General features: G+C 38.6%; 5 protein-coding genes across 6 annotated transcripts; 4 read left to right on the plus strand and 1 right to left on the minus strand.

Annotated features, from left to right (window-relative positions):
- The first annotated feature begins 953 nt into the window (after positions 1 to 953).
- LOC126626404 (uncharacterized) lies at positions 954 to 4316 on the plus strand. Of its 2 annotated transcripts, XM_050295731.1 has the most exons (5): positions 972 to 1176; positions 1975 to 2107; positions 3089 to 3185; positions 3495 to 3581; positions 3898 to 4316. In XM_050295731.1, exons 1-5 carry the CDS (start codon positions 1143 to 1145, stop codon positions 4030 to 4032), a joined length of 486 nt encoding a protein of 161 aa, XP_050151688.1. In that variant the 5' UTR covers positions 972 to 1142; the 3' UTR covers positions 4033 to 4316. The 2 variants fall into 2 exon arrangements, with proteins under 2 accessions (XP_050151690.1, XP_050151688.1); XM_050295733.1 differs by lacking the exon at positions 3495 to 3581 and having other exon boundaries at positions 954 to 1176.
- Positions 4317 to 4856: 540 nt separating this feature from the next.
- On the plus strand, positions 4857 to 7792 carry LOC126626403 (glyceraldehyde-3-phosphate dehydrogenase B, chloroplastic-like). Its single transcript, XM_050295730.1, is given in 10 exon segments — positions 4857 to 5024; positions 5119 to 5232; positions 5661 to 5676; positions 5679 to 5818; positions 5958 to 6125; positions 6226 to 6386; positions 6516 to 6577; positions 6660 to 6709; positions 6845 to 7251; positions 7391 to 7792. Coding segments are annotated over 10 exon segments (1353 nt in total). The 5' UTR covers positions 4857 to 4925; the 3' UTR covers positions 7527 to 7792.
- Positions 7793 to 9762: 1970 nt separating this feature from the next.
- LOC126626406 (uncharacterized) lies at positions 9763 to 12548 on the plus strand. The gene is made up of 9 exons (XM_050295735.1): positions 9763 to 9927; positions 10105 to 10131; positions 10228 to 10307; positions 10686 to 10758; positions 10842 to 10884; positions 11191 to 11242; positions 11408 to 11432; positions 11547 to 11638; positions 12289 to 12548. Exons 1-9 carry the CDS (start codon positions 9829 to 9831, stop codon positions 12317 to 12319), a joined length of 522 nt encoding a protein of 173 aa, XP_050151692.1. The 5' UTR covers positions 9763 to 9828; the 3' UTR covers positions 12320 to 12548.
- Positions 12549 to 12715: 167 nt separating this feature from the next.
- LOC126626405 (probable protein phosphatase 2C 27) lies at positions 12716 to 17314 on the minus strand. The gene is made up of 4 exons (XM_050295734.1): positions 16693 to 17314; positions 15053 to 15244; positions 13843 to 14048; positions 12716 to 13491 (listed from the first exon to the last, which is right to left on the minus strand). The coding sequence occupies exons 1-4, from the start codon at positions 16915 to 16917 to the stop codon at positions 12933 to 12935; spliced, it is 1182 nt and encodes a 393-aa protein (XP_050151691.1). The 5' UTR covers positions 16918 to 17314; the 3' UTR covers positions 12716 to 12932.
- Positions 17315 to 24267: 6953 nt separating this feature from the next.
- On the plus strand, positions 24268 to 24702 carry LOC126626747 (uncharacterized). Its single transcript, XM_050296143.1, has one exon. The coding sequence runs from the start codon at positions 24268 to 24270 to the stop codon at positions 24700 to 24702; it is 435 nt and encodes a 144-aa protein (XP_050152100.1).
- Positions 24703 to 25120: the final 418 nt, after the last annotated feature.

Below are 25120 nucleotides of genomic sequence, written 5' to 3' on the forward strand. Positions count from 1 at the left end.
TTTCATTAATTACATTGTCTACCTCACTTTCTCTCCCGTAACCTCCCTCTCTTCTACCCTTGTCTCTCCCGTAGCCCTCATCTTCCTCCACCACAAACCTAGTAACCCAACTGCTAACCTAATCCCAGCAAACCCATTCGACGACGACGACGTCACCATAGCAAACCCTCTTCTTCACCGGCGCCGTCTAGCGTCACGAACATGACCCGCATCTCTTCATCTCCGTCCGTGTAAGCGAGGTGGATCTGATCCGGAACATGACCCAATTCGAAGCTAAGCTCGTCATCTGAGGTGGCGAGCAAGTGGGCGGTGCTGGGGAGGAGGTTGTGGTCCTGGTCGAGGTGGTTGGGGTCGACCTCGGACTCGTTCCAGCGAAAAATCCAGAAGGAGTAGTTGAATCGGAGATTGACCAGAGGGAGGGAAATGGAGCCCGACCTAGATTTCCATGTGGGGGCGGAGGAGAGGAACTTGTATCCTATAAAGTTGTCGTGGTGGGAGGAAGGGGGCGAGTAGATGCCGAGCCAGTCGAGTCGAGAGGGCGAGTCGATGCCGGACCATTGGATTAGGACGGAGTCGCCCGATTTGGAGAGGGAGGTTGGAGAGAGAGAGAGTGAAACAGTTTGGTGGGTCGGAGGGAAGAAGGTGTACAAACAAGGCTAAGTTAGTCATTTAACACGAAATCCGAACCGTTCCGTCCTATGCATACCAAACATAACACGAACCTCCATTTCGTTTCGTTTCGTTCCGTCCCGTCCTGTCCCATCCTGTCCCTTCCCGTTCCGTCTCATCTGTGTACCAAACAGTACCTTAGCGACCTCATACCCCACTCCCCAACCCTGGGGCGCGAAAGGAAAAAAAAAAAAAAAAGCTCACTCTAGAAAATTGCTCCCTTGTCGAAGAGCATAACGTTTGCCAGTTGCCATAGCGGCAGAGCCCGTCTCCTTTCGTTAGTCACTACCGACAATTAATAATTAATTTCTTAATCAACATTTGAGAGAAGCAGCATTGCATTGTTATTACCGAACCAATTAAACAAGTCGTCTTCTTCTTCTCCTCCCAACACAAGAGTCTAGCAACACTCGTTTCCACTCTCTTTGTTGGTGAGGTGTGGCGTGCAAAATCCAGACCTCTAAGCAATAAGCATGGCTGCGGTTTCGAATTCGCTGGCTTTGACAGGTAAACTCCGCGCTTTCCTTGTTGCCTTCTTTGCTCATTTTTTCCCATCTTTTTATCGATTTATGATTACTAAATCTTAGTTGTAGAATTAACGATTAATGTGCTTTCTGACAACCGTTCTTGAATTCGATTGAATGATTAATGTTCTTGAGTTCGATTGAATTATTAATGTTGGGTTAGTGTATATGCTTTGGAACATTTCACGTTCATAAACTACGGATTCCCCGATGTGTTCTGTCATGTTTCAAGGTTTTTGCTCGAACCCAAAAACAACAACAGGACGAAATCTGAAATCATAAGTTTCCCAGTTTTGGCGCTGCATTGGTTTGGTAGCCCCGGAGAAGGACAAGTTTGTCTACAGCTCTCCTGAGCTCCTATATTTTTTGTCAAGCCTTTCCTGAGCTCCTATTAAATTAATCAGCATTGCACAGGACTTTATGGCTACTTCTTTTGCATCTAACCCGAAACTAATCGGAAATTCGCCGGGAGACCCATGATCTTATACCTTATTATGCTAGGCTTAGACTTGTCGACGCGAGATTCTGTAATCTGCGAGTAAACTGATGTAGCTAACTGGTTTGCAAATGGTAGTCTAGTTTATTCAAAATATCCCCACCTGGTCTAAGGGTTTTAAATAATATTGGTTTCCATTATCTAAGTCATTAGTATTAGAACTCGTTTAACATTCTTGTGACATTTTTCCTGTCGGAAATAAGTTGATTTGTGCACCGTGTGTCTGTTTTTGAGCTGGATTTGGAATGATGTTTCGTTTTCTGTTCCTGTGAAATTCTTCACCAGGATCTTCTCTGAAACCATCACAACAGTATCTTGGGAGTGTGGCCCCGACAAACTTTTCACTCAATTCAAAGCATTTTGGGAAAGTTCAACTTTCCAACTCCAAGAGGACCATCTCAGTTCAGGCTGCATATAGGTATTCTGTTTGGTCTTGCTTTTTTATCACTAGTATTTTTCAGGGCACGTGCTACTAGTTTAATGCAAAAGGTGTGGTTGCTGCTGATTTAATTTCCTTAAGCATGACCTGCTCAATAGAGTTCTATAGTGTTGGATTTGTGTTTTCCCCGACAATATGTATATGATGATTAACTCAAACTATTAAATCAGCAATAAATATAAATGAGATTAAATTTGGTTTCCAGTTAGATATAAAGGAAGTGGGAGAATATTTATAATGCTACCACTTTGGTGGGTTGTTGATTCTTCAAGATTGCACTTTCCTGTTTATGTTTGGGTTCTTGCCCATAGAATGTACCGGCCATTTTATATAAAACTTGTATATACAAATCTCACATGTAACTCACTTATGAGTCATGACTGCATCAATGTAACGGTTAGTTCTTAATACATTTTCTACTTATCATGTTTTCTGGGATTCAATTTTTGTTTCCAGAGTGAATATGTATACCGAATGCAGCTTAACTATGGGAACTTAGGAACATAGTAAACTCAACTAAATCTCATTTACCTAATTATTAGAACTTAGTCATCTTTCACAAATTGGTTAAACGATTGGAAAATACACTTTCATGTGTTTTGTCTTCTCCTATGACGAAAGAATAAGAATTGAGAGAGAATTAGTCTCTCCAATTTGAAGTTTTTTTCATAAAGGAGATGGTCCATTATTTTTATGTCACACTATGTCCTCCTCTAGTGAAACATGGACTTATAACCCTGTTTAATTTCTTTTCCTCATTATCCGGTGTGGTATTCGGCAGTGAATAGTGATATTTTCATATCTCTTCTGTCAGTTGGTGATGTTTTCACGATCGCAAAATTGTTCAAATCTCATTTGGTCTTTCGAAATTTAGTATTTTTAGCCTTTATATAATATTCAATTATATCACATTTTCTTTCAGTAATATTCTAATGTCAATCTCTAATTGTGTAATTACAGTGATGGTGGCAGGTCAAACAGTTCAAGCATCTTTGTCAGTGGCTTTGTATTGGGAGGACTTATAGTTGGCACACTGGGTGCTGTGTATGCACCTCAGGTTACTTTTCTTCTGTGATTAAAATATTGTTTATTTTTTTAAAATTTTGAAAATTCAATCATTATTTTGCTCCATTCTACTTTGTGTCTATGTTATTCATCAGTCAATTATTTTACTTTTCTTATTGTTTACATTTTGTGAGTAATGACTCATGAGTTATCCACTTTAACGAAATGTAAGTGTATACTCTACCACACAATTTTCTTGCGGATGGTGCTCTGTGATGCCTATATGTTGCAGTTTGTGGGCTCTTGCATTAAGCTAATGAAACCATATTTTCCCACTGAGCTTTTCCCTTTTAATCAACAGATCAGTAAAGCACTGGCTGGAGCTGACCGAAAGGATCTGATGAGAAAATTGCCCAAGTTTATATATGATGAAGACAAAGCTCTAGAGGTGAGAAGTTTCGGTTGAATGGTTGACCCTTTTTTTCCATAATCAGTTACAAGGATTATTTGAAATGGCCGTTTTCTGTTTGATATTTTTTTCTTTGGTTTTCCATATGTTTTAAGCATTTGTTGGAAATGCTGAAAGCTAGTTTGTTGTTATTGTGGTTTTGTTCGATCAATTATCTTCACTAACCATTTCTTGCCAAAATGTTTGGTTAATGTTGGCTATAGGTAGACAGACCATTGTGATTCTAATCCCATAACGGTCATTTTTTATTTATTTATTTGTAAATTCACAATATGCATGTATTTTTGCACCACAGAAAACACGAAAAGTACTGGCTGAGAAGATAGCGCAGCTAAACTCTGCAATTGATGATGTTTCTGGTCAGCTCCGACCAGAGGATGACCCAGATGAAGTACCTGTGAACTCGGAAGAAGTTGAAGCTATCGCATGAGTCCTACCTGTGAACTCGGAAGAAGTTGAAGCCGTTGTATGAGTTCTCTGAATTTCGTGTATTTCAGTGTTTCGATATTTTTCTCAATAATCAGTGTAGTGTTTCTTTTCTGTGGGAGCCTATAGTTCTGGTAATGTAATCGTACCCCCTGTGATCCTAAGATTGCTAATATTTGGACAACGCCAAATATAGGATTCTTCTCCTTTTCAATTGTATTTTGGTTAGCTTGTAATTTGTACTGTAAAAATAATATTTGGGATAAGGCTTTGTTGTTGATGTAGTAATTCATACCGTAAAATAATACCATATGCTTTTTACAAAAACAAAAAACAAAATAGTGATGCTGAACTCAATTCAGTGGTTCATGCTCTTCTGAAATCAGTTATCCATGATTTGTGGTTGAGATTTTCAACCCTTAGTGTTGTGGCTATTACGTGCCTTTTTTTATATAAGCGAGATTGTAAATTAAATTCATATAAACTACGGAGAGGGAAATTCGAACTCAGGTGCAAAGGAGAGCACACTGCTCTAACCTCTGACCAACTTGGTTGCATGCATTTTTCTTTCTTTTCTATTTTTGGAAATATGTTTTCTCCTCTTTTTGTCTGTTTTTCGGTCGGATTATATTCATCTCGTGACGAAAGAAATTCGATGGAAGGGCATTTTAGGAAGGGAAGGGTGGAAATAATCTGCGGTTCATATTTTGAAAGTGTTAGCCATAGACATGATCTTATCTCCTATATCTTCATGTACCATGCTATAACCACAAGTTCCCTTAATCCAATTGCAACCATACTTTAAAACATGGTAAAGTCCACAATGCCAATGACAAGGAGTTCAACTGTATATATATGTTGGCAAAGTCAGTCCCTTAGCTCTAGTTGCTTGCAGCCATGGCCTCACACGCAGCTCTCGCCTCTTCGCGAGTCCCGGCTAACACCAGGCTTCCCTCCAAGCCCTCCCACTCATTTCCCACCCAATGCTTCTCCAAGGTCTCTCTCTTTCTCTTGAACGGAGTTCATCGCATCGTGTTATTTATTGGCTTTGCTAGTTTGGTAATTTGCCTACTTTTTTTTGGCTGTGCAGAGGCTTGAAGTTGGTGAGTTTTCAGGACTAAGATCAAGTTCATGTGTGACCTATGCAAGCAATGGCAGAGAGCAATCCTTCTTCGATACTGTCGCAGCCCAGCTTACTCCCAAGGTTTTATCTTCCCATATTCATTCATTTCGTAAGGCAATATATACAATCTGTTTTGCATTTCTTTAGAACATCTCGTATAGATATGATTCCTTCGGATTCTGAGCATGCTTCTAAGCTTCAGTTGATTGACTAGACCAGTACCACAAGCACGATAAAGCATGTCGGAGAACCTTAACTCATACGAGCACTTAACAAACTGAAATTAAGGTGTGGTGACACAGTACAAACTATAAGTGCTACCCATGCCATGCTTACTAATCGGCTACAGCACGTTGGTTCATTACAAGAGGGTTACGTTTCCAGAAAATGCATTTGTGGACTCTCGGCAATGACCAGTATATTCCAAGAATGCTAACGTTTGATCAACGCTATGTTATTGAGTGGTTTTTCTGCTATATACTTTATTAACTGTTGTTTGTTCATAGCAGACTGCAGGACCAACTCCTCCGATGCTGGCATGGCCAAATTGAAGGTGGCAATCAACGGATTTGGACGTATTGGCAGAAACTTCCTCCGATGCTGGCATGGCCGCAAGGACTCACCCCTGGAAGTCATTGTTGTTAATGACAGTGGTGGTGTCAAGAATGTAAGGGAACTTATGACTATTATTTTCATTTTAATATCCTTCTGGAGAGTGGAGAGCCAAAGTACTGGAATTATATTAGCTTTAATTTAATATGATTTTGGAATATGCATTACTGAAATTTAATTCAATCCGAATGCAGGCTTCACACTTGCTGAAATACGACTCAATGCTGGGTACTTTCAAAGCAGACGTGAAAATCGTTGACAATGAGACCATCAGCGTTGATGGTAAGCCCGTCAAGGTTGTCTCTAGCAGAGATCCCCTGAAGCTTCCATGGGCTGAGATGGGCATTGACATTGTTATCGAGGTAACCGACTGCTCTACTTAATGCTTGAATATCAAGACTGAGGATGCCTTGGATAATATTGTAAATAGCAACTTATATAACAGAATTTGAAAACACACAGGGAACAGGAGTCTTTGTCGATGGCCCTGGTGCCGGCAAACATATCCAAGCCGGTGCCAAGAAAGTCATCATTACAGCTCCAGCAAAAGGTGCTGACATTCCTACCTATGTTGTCGGGGTGAATGAAAAAGACTACGGCCATGATGTTGCCAACATTGTAAGGTCAGTGTTCTCAGATAGATTAGCAAGATAGAGAGGGGGAAAAGCGAAAAGAAAACAGCTATGACTGAGCTCGGAGTAAATTCACTTCATATTGTAAAGGTATAAAGTTCTATTTCTGTGTATCTGCAGCAATGCTTCTTGCACCACAAACTGCCTGGCTCCTTTCGTAAAGATCCTGGATGAAGAATTTGGTAAGACGTCATTCGTATGTTCAGCGTGAATCGAACGGCACACCTTCTAGGACTAATAATTTGCTCCCCATGGAACTTGCAGGCATTGTCAAGGGAACCATGACAACTACTCATTCCTACACTGGAGACCAGGTAATGAATGGCACCTACATCCTCCTCTGCATACAGATTTCGTTCTTTCATTTACGATCAAGCATTGACATTTTGATATCGTTAAATCTTATGATCTTGGAGTTATGTGTCATTTAATGCTTATTCCAATTTCAGAGGCTCTTGGACGCTTCACACCGGGACTTAAGGAGAGCCAGAGCGGCAGCACTAAACATAGTCCCTACAAGCACTGGTGCAGCAAAGGCTGTGTCCCTTGTGCTGCCTCAACTCAAGGGCAAGCTAAACGGCATTGCCCTCCGTGTGCCGACACCTAATGTATCGGTGGTTGACCTTGTGATCAACGTTGCAAAGAAAGGTATTTCAGCAGAAGATGTCAATGCAGCCTTCAGAAAGGCAGCGGACGGACCACTTAAGGGCATATTGGCAGTGTGCGACGTTCCTCTTGTGTCTGTGGACTTCAGGTGCACTGATGTTTCCTCCACCATTGACTCCTCCCTGACCATGGTCATGGGTGATGATATGGTCAAGGTGGTGGCCTGGTACGACAACGAATGGGGATACAGGTGAGGTCACTAGTTACAAATCTTCAAAGAGTTTTCCATTAAACAAAGCTAATGTTGCATCGAATGCCAAATCTAGTTCGCTCTTCACTATTTATGCCATTGAGTCTTGATCTTTCATGTCGATTATTATTTTTCGCAGCCAAAGGGTTGTGGATTTGGCACATTTGGTTGCAAGCAAGTGGCCAGGCGCCGCAGTAGCGGGAAGCGGAGACCCATTGGAGGATTTCTGCCAGACAAACCCGGCAGACGAGGAGTGCAAAGTCTATGAAGCATAGACTAATGTTTTCGGCAGGGTTTAGCAGCATTTGTTATCAGCAAATGCTTAATTTGTAATGACAACTGAGGAGGGGGAACAAAATCATCAAGTAAATTACAAATTAAGACAATTCTCTGAACGATTATCTTTTAAAATAATGATCATCATCGTCATCAGAGTTTTCTGTGCAAAACTTTGATTAGATTTTGCACACCAGAGAATGAGTGACTTTGTCCAATCCAACCACCGTTGTTCAAGTTAATAAAAAGATTTCTCACGTCTCAATGTCTTCTAAACTAAATCTTCTTGAGCAACCTGAACTGATGGGATTAATTGAGCACAAGCAGTCTACAATGCATAGGCTAGCTATTTTGCTTTTTTTTTTTTTTTAATAGATTATTGACTCGAATTTGAGACATTCTGCTTATAAATGGAGAAGAATACCGTTGCTAGCTACAGTTCTTTAATTAGACTTTATAGACTTTGATTGCTCTCATGACATGATTACTTACGAGGAATGTTTGCTGCTCAGAGCTAATATTCTATGTTTACTTATCAGGAATGGGAGGAACTCCATAACTTTGGGCTTATTCAAAAATTTCGTGTTTATGATCGGAACCGTTCATATTGTAAATTACACTGTAGATATCATCTCTACAAAAAATCAATGGATAAATTTGGTTAAAGAATTATGAACCGTTTATCTATTTACTAAAATTGATTAACTAAATGATCTTAGTTTTAAGGGAACTTTCATGAAAATGGCTTGGGCAAAGTTTATTTTAATAAAAAAAAACCATGCTATAACGTTATTTAATTAAAAAGACTTAAAATTTAATGAAAATCCCTTAAATTTTAATAAAAAAAAGGACAAAGGGACTTAAATTTTAATGAAAAAGACATAATTTTAATATTAAAAAAAATCTAACATGTGCATAAACTGTTTATAAAACTTTGTACACTGTTTATGAAACTTACTATACTGTTTATGAAAACTTACGACACTATTTATGAAACTTACTACACTATTTATGAAAATACAGTTAAAGTTAGCAACCATCTAGAACCTGCCATACCAATCAGAATTTGCAATTTTCTCAAACAATTCACTTTGTATTGAAAAACTTGATTTGATATTGTTCCCTTCTATTATTGGCAAACCTTCCCTTATGCAACCTTGTTCCATCAAGCTATGGCTTTCCTGAAAATGAGGCACAAAGGAAACTGGGTTTGATTTGAAGGATAGGCAATTAGGGTATAGGTTTACTAGGCTTTGTCGTGGAACGAGGCGCGGAGACATAGAGGATGGTGCGTTTGTGGATGGAGCTAACGATGAAGTGTTGGGCAGATGGGTCGTAGGCGAAGCTTTCTGTAAAGGTTGGGGGATCGAAAATTGACAATGGCCAGGAGTAACAAGCGACAGGAGTGGAGGATGGAGGTGATCTCGTAGCAGAATTAGTGGTATTAGTGAAAGAGGGATAGACTATAGGTATTGTGGGAGAGGGGATTGGGATGGGGTTTACATATTGTGGGAGAGGGAATGGGGTTTACGGAGGAGGGTGAGTTGGAGTTACAGAGTTTTTGTTGGGGGGGGGGGGGAGAGAGAGGAAGGGACGTGCGCTCAGCGCACTTGGATTTGTTTAAGTTTTTTTTTCATTTTTATTTTTTGTTCTTATTATTAAATAAAATTTAGTGTATGGTTTTTTTATTAAAATGTAAAAATTTGAAGTCATTTTTATTAGTTTTAATTAGATTTTTTTTTTTTGGTAAATATTATCTTTATCGAGTAATTTACAATATAAATAGTTCGAATTATAAGTAAAACGTTCTTTGAATAAGCTAATAAGTGTTTTGAGGAGAAACTCCTCCTCAATCTTAAGGAGTTAAGTTTTTCTCGCGAGTGTCAAATTAAACTCAGTTATTCCAAAACCCTGAAAAAAAAATTAAAAAAAAAAAGAAACTTTAACGAAAAGCACCCGGTACTGTTCACTTTAACGAAAAACCACATTTTTACACTAAAAAGTCAATCCTGGTACTATTCACTTTACCCTTTATTTTGTCCTTATCATTAAAACTCAAAGTTTTCAAGCCATTTTCATTAGTTTTCCTAAAAAAAAACCTATGGAGGGTAGTTTATAACACGTGAACACCTCTATCTTTGGAGAGTAACAGTGAATGGATATGGGCCGGGATCTTGGCCCATTCGTCAGCCCACATCAAAATCAAGTGAATTCGCCCTTAAAATGATACTCGATCTAGAGAGTGAGAGAGAGAGAGAGAGAGAGAGAGAGAGAGACTGAAAGTGGAAGAAGTGAAAGAAAATGAGAGGGTCAATGGTGGTGAGGTTGGCTTTGATCTTCACCATTTTGTCGATGGCTGCTTCCATCGACGACAAATGCACTGCGTGCAATGCGGTCGCGGTAAAATCGGAATCCTTTCCTTCCTTGTCTTCTTCTTCTTCTTTCCCCCTTTTTTTTGTTGGTCAAAATCTTCTTTCCCATTTCCTTGATCTGAAAAATGGGAAGAAAAAGTAGAAAAAAAAAGTAATAAAGATTTCTTGGAATGGAATTTAATTCGGGTTTGAAATTGGGTTGCAGGAGGAGCTTGAGCTGGGACTTTCCAACGTAAGATTTTCGATTATTCCTATGTTTTTCGATTTCGCAATTCTGCACATTACATCATTAGTTACCGGATGCAGTTTCATAAGATTTGTTTTCCAGGAAAAACCCAGAAACCATTTGGATATGAGACACCGTTTGGACTCTACCGGTCAACGGAGAGGAAAGGTAATCGATTACAGGTACTACCTTCTCTGCATTGCCTCCTCACTCTCAATTTTACGCTCGCTCTTGTATAATTTGTCATGAATTTACATCTCAAATGCCCCACATCGAAAAAGCCCCAAATTAGTATTAAAACACTGAATTAAAATTTCGAGTTTTACCTATACTTCTTAACATGTGGTGTCAAACTTCTCGAATGGGGTGATCTATTGACTGATTTGTTTTGAATGCGTTTGGTGAGATTGTATATATGTACATAGTGCTTAGTCTTATAGCATTGGTTGGCGAGATCACGATGATGGCTATTTGTATACGATCACTTGTTGTACAAGTTGTTTTTACTTCACTTTCTTTTGCAAGTGGTTGGTGACTATTTCCGCAATTGTTTCCAACAGAGTCAGCGAGCTAAGAGCGGTTGAACTCCTCGATGGACTTTGCGATAAGATGCAGGAATACACTCTTCACAAGGTCAATGCACCTAAAAGGTTGCTTTCTTCTTATTTATTTTCGTATTTTGTTGGGAAACATCCAACTCTGGTTTTTGTTTGCAGAAAGAGTGGGTCAAAGTGGATAGCTGGGATAACCTCACGATAAGTAAGTATTTCTTCGTCTATATAATCAATTCTATAGCTGTTGTTTTTTCCTGATTCATTCTACATGTTATCTTTGTGACTGACATATCGATTCAGTAAGCAACAAGCGGATGTGCTGCCTTTTATTTTAGTCAAAGCGAACGAACTAATGGTCTAAGAGATTGATTAAATAGATCCTAGAATAGTAGAAAATGCAGAAAAGTTGATTATCTGTACCATACATAAAACAAAGGGAGTTCTTATAGATTCAAAGACAAACCATTTCATGAGATTATGATATTCTGAACAGTGAATGTGTGTTTTTCAGGTAAACAAGAAGCTAAAGCATATTCAAAGGATTTGTCGACCTATTGTGGAAGGTGAGATTCCAACTTTTTTCCCAATACCTATCGTTTACAGAAATTTTAATATTTTATCTTTCGAAACTCTAAACTGATTGTACTCATATGAACAATGAGCATTTTCATAAGCCGGTTAAGGCTCCCATGATTCAGAAGCCTAACCAGTGTATTTATTTTGGACAGATTACTTGAGGATACAGAAGACGAGGTGACTTAATACTCCTATATTTTTGGTGTCGATGAAACAAATAATTAATGGTTATCTGTATTGTACATTGAACATCAATGCTTTTTGTCTGCTAATTTGAAATTATGCTTGCAGTTGACTGAATTGATAAAGAAGGGGTCTGTTAGAGTAGGGGATGTAAGCAAGGTCCTATGTCAAGATCTGAGTAAACACTGCAGCAGGGCAAGGTACACTTTGTTTGCCATTCATCGTTCAGTAAAAAAATATGAGTAGCAAAATTAGATAACTTCTACTCCTCCCAGGCCCCCAATCATATCATACCATGATATCAACAATAGATGCTAACAGTTTTCTTTAACACTGGGCCCTTTAACTTAAGGGCCAGCTTGACAACCATTTTGTTTTTAATTTTTGGTTTCACTTTTCGTGCTTGAGACAATAGGAAAGTGTATGGGGGGAAAGGAAGAATGAAGAAGGGTGATGGGAGAAAGGGGAAGAAAATGAAGAAAGGAATGAAAACGAAATCTTGTGAAAACAACGTAAAATAGTTTTTGGTTTCTAGTTTTCATTTTGTGAGCCTTTCCGTGTACATGTCTTCTACAATTCTACCATCATCCTTCATCCACTTTTCTTCGTCCCTCCTTTCCCCTATGTAACCAAAAGCGAAATGGTTATCAAATTGGCCCTAAATTTCTTTTGTTTACGATTTTGGGTAACGTGAGCTAAAAGGTTTTGACCACAGAAACTCATCTGCTTTCTGGAATTATTATTAATCCTGACTTTGTCTGGGGATTGTCCCCGGTTAGAAGGTTACGCTCGATAGCAGGCTTCCCCTTTTGTATAATATCCTGAAATTGTTTATGGTGTCTGTGTGCAGTGTCTCGAATGGACCAGATGGAGAACTTTGAGTTACCCGAGTTTACATACTTCACCAGCAAGCAGAGACGATGAGCCAGTTAACTTTTAATCAATGTTTCATCAGTTTAAGTTGGTTTTGTTTACGAAGTGTTATGCTTGGGTGACATTTTGTTATTCTGTAATACCAGCAAATTTTGCTTCTGAACTTATGCCATTATGTACCAATTTGTTGTCAACTAATACAAGACACCAAGTCAATGCATCTCTTATACAACTGAATTTGAGTTGGATTTTTGTCTCGTCGGTCGCACTAGTTCTTCATATAACCAACATCTGCAGTGATTTTGACACGTTTTAGCTTTGTAAACTACTGCATGAACATCCCTGTCAACTTTCGTTTCTCATGAAGAAAAGGGTGGAACAAAGGAAGAATAGCAAGCAACCTATTTGCCAGAAATCAAACAACGAAGATGAATACTTCCCATTCGTAGAACATAGCTTTGTTAGATGTACAGAATATACAGCATTACAAACAACCTGACTTTTAGTAACACAACAATCAGCAGCTTATGCCTTCGGGGTGAGAAAAACAGAGCCCCCTCACATCCGTTTTAGGCCCTTTCGCTTCTGTACATAACTCACTCATTGGACCATGTCTTTGTTTCATGAGTTACAGTCCAGTACACCCTTCAGTAAATTGAGCCCTTCTAAAGATATGCTCCTTCGAACTCTGGTTTGCGGTATCTCTATTTTAGGGGGAGGGTCCGGTAGAAAACAAACCACAATAACAGTTAAATTATCACATGCGTTGCGCATGAGCGCCTCCCTGACCAGTTCTCTTGAGCATCTCTCAGGATCATTGTGGACCATCAATTCTTTCCTTGTCATTGTGACGGCGCATTGGCTGCTCATTACGTCCCACAAGCCATCACACCCCATTATCAAAAACTCATCATCTTCAGTCAGGCGTGTCTCCTGCAACTCAGGCTCTGCACTTAGAGGACAGGCAGAGCCTTTTGCACCCTTCATGTGCCAGTCTCCTAGAGCACGGGCCACAGATAATTGGCCATTGAGATAACCGTCATATATGACACCGCCAAGATTCTCAATTCTTAGTCTTTCAGATTTACAATTTGGTTTGTGGTCTTTTGACATCTCTACTGCTCTACCCCGCCTCCCCAACACAGCTCGACAATCCCCAGCATTAGCAACTATCAGGGTCCTGCGGGAAGTACAGAGTATGTAAGACTAAGGCATGAAACCTAATTAAGATTCACCACTTCTAAATGCAAAGTATTTAGAATCAATTCTATGCAAACTCAACGCTCATCATTCAATTTCGTTCTTCTTTCATAATTTACATAGAGAACTATCACAAGATTCACAACTGTAGTCAGATATAAGTACGCCTTATCTACAGAAACCAGTATAGGCACGAGATGTCCTGGAACCTGGGAGTTAAACTTGTGCCTAATTAAAACAACTGTAAGAAAAACTAGCAAAAAGTTCATCAGCACCAGTAGCATCCCAAATGCAAATATATACTTAAAAAGTAGCAAAAGAGTGGCCTTACCTTCCCCAAATCAGGGAAGTCAGGGCAGTAGTGCCAGAGGAGATGTCAAGAGAAATCACATCTGCAAATGCACAATCAGCTTTCAGATAAGCACTCTTAATGGCCCTGTCCAAACACCTTGGAAAATGGGAATCATCAACAATGTATTTAAGGATGTTTTTTCTGATAAATGATGCTGCATCTGTGCCTCCGTGACCATCAAATACCTGTTTACATGTGTACAAATTAATATCACAAAAAAAATCTGTATAAAACGCAATGTACGCCACTTTCCAAGATCACTATCCCAATTACAAGAGAGGGAAGGGCAGACACCATTGAATTTAATAGAAAGTATGTAAATAATTATTTACTAAATAATGGTCAGATAAAAGTAAAAAAGACTATTAACAATTGAAAGTCCAGTATACTAATTTCTCAATCCATGGATTCAGCCAGTTTATCTCCAATTAACATATACTAATCTCTCACTACAGGGAAAATATTTATTACAACTATATTAACGACAACATTTTGTATAAGGAAGATAAAATAAATCATTGGAGGTCAGTGATACTACAGAGTACAAAATTGTTTAACTTGGGAAAAGACTGATGATGATCAAATACTTCTTGGGCAAAGCTATATGGTGGCCAGGGGAGCACGTGCCCCCTCACATTTATTGCAAAGTAAACTTCTCCTAATATGCTGTCTTTCAAACCATTTTGATGATTTTTATTTGGTCTTTTTTCTAAAAAAATTATTCTTTGTATCTTTTGCAGACAGCAACCTTCCTTGGTCCAATATATTTACATTTCCTAGTTCGCACATTTTTTTCTCGTCCTACACATCTCTATTTATTTTTGGGCGTTGAACTGGAGAAATCATTTGAAAATCAAGGGACATAATAAAACAAAGGTGTGCAAAATGATAAAGGATGTACGAAAACCATTTCCCTTAGGGAAACTTGAGTTTTTTTCCCTTCTGAAATTGATTTATATTAGGGATACAAATTGAGGGTGCCCCCTATGTATAAAACTCCTGGCTTTGCCCCTGCTTTTGAGTATGGATTAACAAGTAACAACCCTGCTATATACTCTACAGGAACCACAATGATAAAGAAGCAGACAAATTACTAATGTTCCATCAACTATCCTGCCTTAAGAAGGGCATTAAAATGTCTTCTGACTAATGAACAGTTAAAGTGGTAAGGTAAGAAGGGGACGCTCACCCCATAGAAAGCTCCAGGTGAAGAGAAGTCATCAGTTTCACCAAAATGATCAATAAGATTATCTATGCATACGTGTTCATCCTCCATGTACTGTTTAGGTCCTCTTTCAGCACAACTTCCTGAACGGAACACAGGGAGAAACCTTGACTTTTGATTGGAGGGCGACTTAGTGGATACACTGTCATCATCCAACTGGAGAAAGGTGATAAAGTCAGTTCAAATGAAATCCTGAAATTTGATGCCAAAAGAAAACAGAAGGGAAAACTGAATACAATAAAAACAAATTCACTCTTTTAGATGCGAAAAGACAGTGGAAAAGAAAAACAGAACTTGGAATCTTACAATTTTTGGAAGGGAAATGTTATTGGCACTCCAAAAATCTCATTTTGCACTCCAAACTTTCTATACTTAGAAAGAAAAATACACTTGTGAGGAGTGTAAAATGAGATTTTAGGGTGCTAAAAACACTTCCCTTTTTTTGAATTGCATCAGTATTATAAAGATTCCAAACATGATTTTCCTTTTCAAGTTAATTGCACAAAAACAGAAACCAAAGCAAAACATTACAAGAACGATCCAGAGCATATGCAAGGATGAAAAACGAGCCCACAGTAACCTTTACCTTATCCAAAACACTAATCTCATGAAGCGATTTTATCAAAGACAAGTTTTTACACACAGACCACAAACTGGAAAACAAAGTTTGGGTCCTTTTGCATGTGATGAAAAGATATAGTTATTGATCTTCGTTTCATGCTAAAAAAGAACAAATTTATACTCCTAGTTTGTTCAAAGCATCTGTGACACAAAGTTGACACTAGGGATAAATGCAAGTGATGATACGGGCATTATGCTGAGACATTTGTGAGCTTGTGGACATGGTTATTTCATTAAGCACACATTAACAAGTAATCATATCGAACCCAACCACCATGAAAGTGTTATTTTACCAGTCTATGTTGAATATTTATGATGACTTTGGCTTCCAAACTTCTACTCTCCGGTACACAGTTTCTGTAAATTTGATATTTGACCTATCCATCAATTGAAGCTCAAATCTGAAGCCAATTTTGATTAACCTGTTATGTTTTTTCTCTCTTTTAAAGCCAATTTTGATTGACCTATCCATCTATCCGCCTAATTGTTAGATTCTAGATATTCAATACATATTGTGGATAAAATGGATCACCAAAAGTCAAATTTTACGCGAATTTGACATTAGATTTGTTGAGTGATTAACCCATTCTTTTCTTATGTTTTTATTTTTTGGTAAAAAAGGGTTTCGGGGGAGGGGAGGCTACCCCATCCAAGGCCAGGGCATACCACAAACCTCATTGAGGACTTTCTGAGGGGGTCTTAGCCCCTTTTTTGGTTTTTACAGATCGCCCACCAGGATTGTCGACTGCGGATCTCGAACCTAGGCCTTGGATTGCTTTTGTTTTTGGTAAAATTGACCTTGGATTGCTTTCAATAGGCTACAATTTCTTGTTTCTTATATGAAAGCTTTTTACGGACTCTTTTTGCCCGTATATACTCTATCCATTTACAGTAATCATACACTAGAACAGGAGTTACTCTATGCATTTACTTCAACCATATGAATATTGATAACTTAGCAACCAAGAAAACAAAATGCTTACCAAATCATCTGCTGTCAGATGCCCGACGGAGCTCACGCTGTGCCGCAAGGCTGAGGAATACCGCGGAGGCTTTCGATTTGTCATTTGTTTCAAATCACTCAAACTATCAGAAACCTCACCTTCCAATGCTGCTGCATTATCCTTATTGCACCCAACTTCCAGCACGCTAGAAGGAGGCGAAAATTCCGTGCCGGCCGCCATGCTCACAGGCAGATCAAAAGTCATATCACATATGCTTCAATTCAACACAACCCCCCGTAAACGATTCCTTCCAGAACTTTGCAAATGGAAGCAAATACGCAGCACAAAATTGTTGACACAAATGTCCCAAATTAGAAGCAATAATTACCAAGCTAGCAAACCAAAAGCATCGACAATTTACCATGTACCATTTACTGAAAGGATTCCAGTTTCACCCAATAACCAGAGAGAATTCTCAAAGTAAACGCAATAATTGACAGAGAAATTGGACAAGGCAATTGCTTTGAAGAATGTGAAAGAAATTGGAAAGATATCTGAGCTTTTTTAGAATGATGGAGGAGAGAGAGAGAGAGTCGAGTTCGTTAACTTTGCTGGTATATTGTTGGCCACCGGCGATTCTAGGTAATCCACTGGATCTCGTAGCTGGACGTACAAGTACGGGGGAGGATACCGACACGTACGTTTTGCATTCAATTCAAAGATCTGTTTGTTGACGTGGATGTTACCGACAAAATGACCCCAATCAAATTAATTCGGTTTGGAAAATTTTATTTGAACTCATCTAATTTCTTTCTACACTCAATTTACTTTTTACATCCATATTACTTTTAATTAAATTATCGATATCTCTTTAAACCCAAATTTATTACCTAAATTACCCTCACAAACCCAATTCAATTTATAAATTTATCTTTGCACGCATTTAGAAATAAAAACTTAAAAACCAATGTTCTGCAACTCATTCAAGAATTATTTGATGAGATGAGTGAAAAGGTTGAGGTCACTTATGACTCATTAGTTTTGGGGTACATGTTTCATGGGTTTGTTGACAAAGCCGTAGTTGTTTTTCGAGATAGTAAGAAGTCAAAGTTAAGTATTTGGAATGCTGTGATTTTTGGTTTAGTTCAAAACAACCGGCACGAAGTGGCATTAAATTTAATTTGTGTAATGCAGGCATGCGGTTGCAGACCAAATACTGTGACATTGTCAAGTATTCTTCCCACAGTATCGTATTTATCAAATTTGAAAGTTAGAGAGGAAGTACAAGCTTATGTTGTTGGAAACAATTTAATTTGTCTGGGCACAAAGGGATTTTGATCAAGCAAAAATTAGTGTGCTGCAAGTGCTATTATACATCGATATTCATGCAAAGTCGAGTTTTCTTTACTAGGCACAATAGGATTTTAATCAAGCAAAATGTAAGAGCTTAATCATTTGGACATCAATAATATCAGCTAATGCATCCCACAAATATGCTAATACGTCTCTTGGCCTTTTTTATGAGATGCTGAATAGCGTGGTTCAACTAGAACAAGTGACATTTACAGCATTATTAACAGCTTGTGCAAATCAACGCTTTTCAAAATCATCATCCATCCGGTAGGGTTTAAAGCGACATTTAGCTAAAATGAACATAGGATAAAGATTGCATAGTGGTAGGGTTAGATTATTAATTGTGGGTTTATTGATAAATTTTAATTTATTGTTAATTTTATCTTGTACTTGATAGTAATTATGCAATAAAATAAAATAAGCAATTCACATTTAAAATTTAAGTTGGGTGTAGAAAAAAAGTTATATGGGTTTAAATCAAATTTCCCATTCAGTTTTACAATTTAAAAGGGTAAATTACATAGTAATCTATCAGGTTTGAGGTCTATTATATTACAACCTCATACAACATCTTTAAAACATTTCACTTTCATACCTCACGTACTATTTTATTTCAAAATAATACCTCCGTTAAATTTTCCATCAATTGATCCGTTAAATGCTAACATGACTGCCAAATGTGTGCCACATGGCAAAAAAAAATAATTAAAAAAAAACCTTAGAAAACATAGAACCCACCCTCACAACCTTTCCCCACCCCTCTTCTCCTTCCCAAGCCTTCCAACCACCTCCCTCTCCTCCACTCTCTTCACCTCCCCTCTCATCCAAAAACCCACCCCACCCCCACCTTCCCTGAGCCCTTTCTCCTTTTCACCCCCACCCCTCCCCCCTCGGCACCCATCTTCGCACCTGCACCCACCCTCTTCCCTCCTCTACACACCCCACTCCTTAAATCCACACTCATTCCTCCCATTTTCACCTCATGAGCCCGGCAATGGTGGCGTAGAAAGGATCTGGGTTTTTTTTTGTTTTTTCTAGGTTGCAATTACGAGGGTCGGGGGGGGGGAAGAAGATGAAGATGGGGGAGAAGAGAGGGGATGAGGAAGGGGAAGAAGAACTGAAGGGGTTTTTTTTGGTGGGTTGTAGGGGGAAGAATATGAAGATGGGGAAGAAGAGATGATGAGGAGGAGGAGGGGGGAAGACGAACTGAAGGGTTTTTTTTTTCTTTTTTTGTGGGTTGCAAGGGGAAAAAGATGAGGATGGGGGAGAAGAGACGAAGGGGAAGAAGAAGAGGAGGGAGGAAGACGAACTAAAGAGTTTTTTTTTTTCTTTTTTCTGGGTTGCAGTGTCACATCCCAGCCCGGGACGGACCACTTCCCGGGCCCGCTCCATCACCGTAGCACAATATTGTCCACTTTGGGCTTACCATTCCCTCACGGTTTTGTTTTTGGGAACTCACAAGCAACTTCCCAGTGGGTCACCCATCCTGGGAGTGATCTAGCCTCATTCTCACTTAACTTCGGAGTTCCTACGGAACCCGAAGCCAGTGAGCTCCCAAAAAGCCTCGTGCTAGGTAGGGATGTGAATATACATTTAAGGATCACTCTCCTAGGCGATGTGGGATGTTACATGCAGGGGAAGAAGATGAAGAGGAAGGAGAAAAGGGGGGAAGGAGGTGCGTCTGCATGGGTCGTGGGAGGATAAGGTTTCTGGGTTTGGGGGTTACGGGGAGGTGTGTTTCGGCTTTTGTTTTTGGTTTTTTATTTTTTTTTATTTTTTATAATTTAGAAGATTCAGGTTTTTTTTTAAAAAAAAAAATTATTATTTTTTGCCACATGACACACATTTGGCAGCCACGTCAGCATTTAACGAATCAATGGATGTAAAATCTAATGGATGTATTATTTTGAAATAAAATAATACGTGAGGTATGAAAGTGAAATGGTTTAAAGATGTTGTATGAGGTTGTAATAGACCTCAAACCTGAGGGATTACTATGTAATTTACCCAATTTAAAATTAAGAAACTTGAACCGTACTGAACAATAATTTCAGTTCAGCTTTAAGCTAGAAACCAGAGCCAGATGAACCAAACTCACCCCTATGGCTTGATTGGTTTGAGATTGCTCCTCCAACCAACAAAAAGATTTATATGGAAACGACACGGTTACAATTTCAGTGGTGTTCGTTCTGCTAAAATAATGTCATGTATAATATGAAATTGTATTGGATCATGGCACCACACGATGGTGAACTTATTCAATATAAATGTAAATTGTTCCCCTTCATCAAAATGTCCAAGTTGTACACGAGGAAATGGTATGTTTGTATTCGAAGTCTGTTAGGATTTATGCCTAAAACTTAAACTTTTATCTTCCCTCCTTTAGTAGCATGCACATAAGGGTCACATGTGCGGCTAAGATGGTCATTTCATTGTTAGTAGTGGGCCCATAACTAAAACCCTCATTTTTGGCGTTCCCAATTCTGAAACACGAGAAGAATGCATGGCAAGATAGCAAGAATGAGTGGCGGGGATGGAACCAGTATCATTCCACCAAAGGGTTGGGATAATGGTGTCAATTCGTGGGAAGGAGGCTCTCAAAATGTTGCTTCCATGACAGGTAGTAGATGGGCTTATCAAAAAAATAATTTGGGTTCTGTGAAAATTGGGAGTATGTTCTTGGTCAAAACAACAAATCTCTAGAAGATAGAGAATAGAAAGATCGTGGAGGAAATGAATGGGGTTGAAAAAATTGGTAGAACCAGAACAAATAGAAAAATAATTTGGATCTTGCAGCACTAACATTTTCAAAATCCATTTGATTTCTAACGGTGATTGCAGTTACGATTTCACCGTTTCACACTGATTTCTAATGATGATTGCAATTGCGATTTCGATCTCTAAGTTCAACACCCAGCTGATTGCAATTTCATCATTTCATCGTTTTACACCTAGCTGCAAAAGGGATAGAGACCAAGGGATGAAATAACCATCTTTGCCTCACACTTGATCCTCACATGGAGGCTACTAATAGAGAAAAGACAGAAGTTTATCGTTTGGACATAAATCCTAACAGACTTCACCAAATTCGAATTTTTTTATAGGGTTATGTTTCGAATACCTCATCAGCACAGGGATCATTTATCTGATTTCCCCATTAGTATTTAATGAAATGAATTGCACACGTATTAACTTGAAATTTTGAAAAAACTAATGAAGATATTTTTGGAAAAACAAATGAAAATGATATCAACTAAATTAGTGTTGTAAATAGTGGGATTGTATGCCCACATGTGAATAGTAATGAATAAGGCATAATTTGTTGTGTTATGTCACGGGAAGTTGTTTTCATTCATTGTAAACCTTCTATAAATAGATCACCACTTAGGTGATCAAGACACTACGAGAGAAAAACAACTGATAATAATAATATTCCTCACTTCTTCTGCAATCATTTTGTGTTGGTATAATATTTTGGAATTGCTTCGCTCCTGTCCCTAGCAAAGGTTATCTCTCTAACTTTTGCTTATTTATAACACGTTGTCAGCACGACTCTCAAACCATTTCTCATTTCCCTTCGCCGAAAGAAAAAAAAATGTTTCCTTTAAGAATTTTACTGTTCTTCTTCTTCCTCTGTCTCAACTACTGGATATACCCTAGCAAAGAACTGTATGCACCATGTCTGCTTTTAGTTCTTAACATAACAGTTACTTATATCTTTGATTTCTTGTTTGGTGTAGCTCTTGACTACTAACTCATTGTTTATTTATGCAATCCAAGATGGTGCAGTATCATCGCCTATCTTGAACTGCATATCTAATTTCACTGCAAATTTTAGGTGGAGCGATATAATCGCCCACCCTACCCTGCTTTTTTAAATTTTCCTTCTATTTAATTTTATTGCAATTTTTGGTGGTGTGGAATAATCACCCACCCTACTCTGCATATTTAATTTTTCTGTTGCTTGAGTGGTGTGGAATAATCGCTCATCCTATGTTATTTCAATGAGAATGGTGGGGTACAATCACCTTCCTCATTTATCATATAAATCTTGAGCTTGAAGTTTCGAGTGCTTATCATTTTGGCCTGAAGATCAAAATGAAAAATATGTAAGGACCAGAAGTTCTAACAATATATGTTGGAAATATGCCCTGAAAGTCAATCTTTGGAAGAAATCTTTCAGGACAAATGAATGGATGTATGGATGAATCTTATACATCAAAGGCAAAAACACGAATTAGGACTATCTCAAAGAACGATATATGTCCTAAATAGTGTATCCATGGACAATAGATTGATTAAAGAAGTAATCTAATGATGTTAGATTACAGAGACCTTCTTCATATAACCAAATGTCCAAAAGGTTCCTAGTCATTGGATTGTCAGAGGGATACTGACAATACGTAGACTGGTACATACTGTGTCTGCTTCAAATGGAAGGATGGAAAGTCTCATCCCATTTGTGTTGTGACACTAAGACAAGTATGTAGGTGCTCATTTGGGGAATGAGTTCACTGAACACAATCGAACAAGAGTACTTGCATGGAGGTCTACTCACATGTCAAGCAAGTAACTCTAATGGTTGGAATAATGTAAGTAGTCCTTAGACCTGAGGCATCGTCGTTGTCTTGTGGCTAAGTACTTAATCTTTGATTATGTCAAAGTCTCCCCATTCGAGGGTGTCCACGGCATGATTGGGGTTAAGCCACTTAGTCATGAAGGCAAGTGTATGCGCAACAAGGAATCTCTAATCCTCGATAAGAGAGGAAGAATGCTCTAAGATATGATTCGGGAATCTTCGGCCGAAGTATCGAGCGTATTAAAAGGAATGCGTTCATATACGACTCAAATGAATCATATAAGAAGGAATAATCACATTAGGGGTTTGACATAATATATCCATACCCTAATGATGTGATTGAGAGTATTGTATTAGAGAAGGATCGAATTACATTGTAATTCTAACTGAATAGGTTCTCTGAATAAACTTCTACATTAGCTTGGGTAGCTATGACATATGGTTAGATGTCACTCATAGCTTGTGAGTTCTTCTAGATGATTAAATGTAGTCATCAAAGAAGAATGGTGAATTGAAATGAAGTTTCAATTCACTAAGTGATTGAATTAATTGGATTAGTGCCAATCACCTCACTGCCTTGCTAATTAGAACCTAAAAGATTGTTCACCAATACACTATTGTAGTGAGTAATTAATGGATGATGGAAACAATTAATTGGATTAATTATGTGTTGCGATTAATTTAGAAAAGTCTAAAGAAATCATAAAAGCGATAAAGATCGTTTTGGGCTTAAAGAAACGTTCGGGTTTAATTGGGCCCATTGGGCCCAAACCCATTGGGCTTTTATTCAAGCATCGGATGACTTGAAATAAATGAAAGCCCAAAGCCCAAACAACACAAAGAGGGCCAGCCATATTAGGTGTGGAGAGAGAGAGAGGTCAAATGTTGACTTGTTTTCTTTTGGCTATAAAAGGAACTTTATAGCAAATGTTTCATTAAGGGTTTTTTGTGTGTTTAGAACAACAAATAGGCAAAAGAATATCTCTCAAAACCACAACAAAGGGCCGGCCACCTAGGGGGTGATTTAGCTAACAATCTTTCACCCTTTTGGTTATTCCTTCATCCTTCTCACTACACTAGTGGGTGAGGATCTTTAGAGGTTTCCTACTTTGGAAACTTGAAGAGAACCTAGGAGCACTCATTCTTTCAAAGTGGAGGAGGCAAGGAGGGAAGCTAGGCTCAAGGATTTCAAGGAGCAAAGAGATTGGAGGTGGTCCATCCTTGGTCTAAAATCAAGATCAAGAGGTATAGATCTATTCCTTGACTTTGTTCTTGATTCTTTAAAATGTTTTGATGCATTATATATAAACCTATGAACCTTGAAGGGGATTTGCATGACTATAGCTTTGATTTTATTTGATAACATGCTTCCGTTGCTCATGTATATAAGTCTTTGAAATGTATATGCATGCTAGTCATCTAGAAATCCCACATGAAACTCATAAATTTCCCTTCAATATATTCCTCCAGAATACATATTATTGCAAGTTCTTACACACCTCAATTTTCTTTCAGAAAAGAAAATGGCGAACTTGGCAAAGCTTGATTTTGTTGCCCTGGATATTACTGGAAAGAACTACCTTACCTAGGTAATGGATGCTAAAATTCATCTGGAGGCAGTGAATCTTGGATAAACTATTAAGGAGGATAACAGTGCATCCTCTCAAGATTGGGCGAAGGTCATGATCTTTATCTGTCGCCACCTTGATGAGGGACTGAAGATCGAGTACCTCACAGTTGAAGATCCACTAACCCTCTGGAAAGCACTGAGAAATGGATACAATCACCAAAAAACGGTGGTTCTTCCAAGGGCTCGTTATGAGTGGGCTCACCTAAGGATCCAAGATTTTAAGACGGTGGCTGAGTACAATTCTGCTATGTTCAAAATTACCTCCCAATTGAAGCTCTATGGAGAAACCATTACTGAGGAAGACATGCTAGAAAAGACTTTCAGCATCTTTCATGCCTCCAACGTGCTCCTGCAGCAGCAGTATAGAGAAATATGCTTTGCCGAGTACAACCAGCTGATATCTGTACTTCTTGTAGCTGAGCAAAACAATGAGATTCTGATAAAGAATCATCAGTCCCGACATATTGGATCAGCACCATTCCCATAAGTGAATGCTGTTTCCATTGAAGGGAATACCACATCCTCTCACAACAATAATTACAAACGAGGACGTGGCCACAAGCGAGGCTGAAATGGCAAGAACCATGGTGTCCAATTTCACAACCAGATTCCAAGGCATAATACAGGCCCGAGCTTTAAAAATGCAAATCGCCAGAAAGGCAAAGCTCATATGTCTCATAGAAATCCTGAAGGAGTTTGCCATATGTGTGGTGGCAATGGGCACTAGGCACGTACATGTCGTACCCCAAAACATCTGGTGGATCTGTATCAAGCCTCCTTCAAAGAGAAGGGTGTCGAGACCAATTTTCTCGACCAGGATAAAATGATGGATATACCTGATTCAGTGTTCGATTTATTAGGACAATTGAACACAACCCACCTAGATGTTTCAGACTTCATTATTC

Source organism: Malus sylvestris, chromosome 6 (assembly GCF_916048215.2).
Source record: "Malus sylvestris chromosome 6, drMalSylv7.2, whole genome shotgun sequence".
NCBI classification, from domain to species: domain Eukaryota; kingdom Viridiplantae; phylum Streptophyta; class Magnoliopsida; order Rosales; family Rosaceae; genus Malus; species Malus sylvestris.

What these genes read in the sequence shown, in the direction of transcription:
- LOC126626404 (XM_050295731.1), top strand. Translation starts at nt 1,143, where the DNA reads ATGGCTGCGGTTTCGAATTCGCTGGCTTTGACAG. An exon ending in TCAGTTCAGGCTGCATATAG is followed by an intron (nt 2,108 to 3,088) that starts GTATTCTGTTTG and finishes GTGTAATTACAG; the next exon opens with TGATGGTGGCAGGTCAAACA. An exon ending in ATGAAGACAAAGCTCTAGAG is followed by an intron (nt 3,582 to 3,897) that starts GTGAGAAGTTTC and finishes TTTGCACCACAG; the next exon opens with AAAACACGAAAAGTACTGGC.
- LOC126626406 (XM_050295735.1), top strand. Translation starts at nt 9,829, where the DNA reads ATGAGAGGGTCAATGGTGGTGAGGTTGGCTTTGATCTTCACCATTTTG. An exon ending in GGAAAGGTAATCGATTACAG is followed by an intron (nt 10,308 to 10,685) that starts GTACTACCTTCT and finishes TGTTTCCAACAG; the next exon opens with AGTCAGCGAGCTAAGAGCGG. An exon ending in AAACACTGCAGCAGGGCAAG is followed by an intron (nt 11,639 to 12,288) that starts GTACACTTTGTT and finishes GTCTGTGTGCAG; the next exon opens with TGTCTCGAATGGACCAGATG.
- LOC126626405 (XM_050295734.1), bottom strand. Translation starts at nt 16,917, where the DNA reads ATGACTTTTGATCTGCCTGTGAGCATGGCGGCCGGCACGGAATTTTCG. An exon ending in CACCTGGAGCTTTCTATGGG is followed by an intron (nt 14,049 to 15,052) that starts GTGAGCGTCCCC and finishes ACATGTAAACAG; the next exon opens with GTATTTGATGGTCACGGAGG. An exon ending in ACTTCCCTGATTTGGGGAAG is followed by an intron (nt 13,492 to 13,842) that starts GTAAGGCCACTC and finishes TACTTCCCGCAG; the next exon opens with GACCCTGATAGTTGCTAATG.
- LOC126626747 (XM_050296143.1), top strand. Translation starts at nt 24,268, where the DNA reads ATGATCTTTATCTGTCGCCACCTTGATGAGGGACTGAAGATCGAGTAC.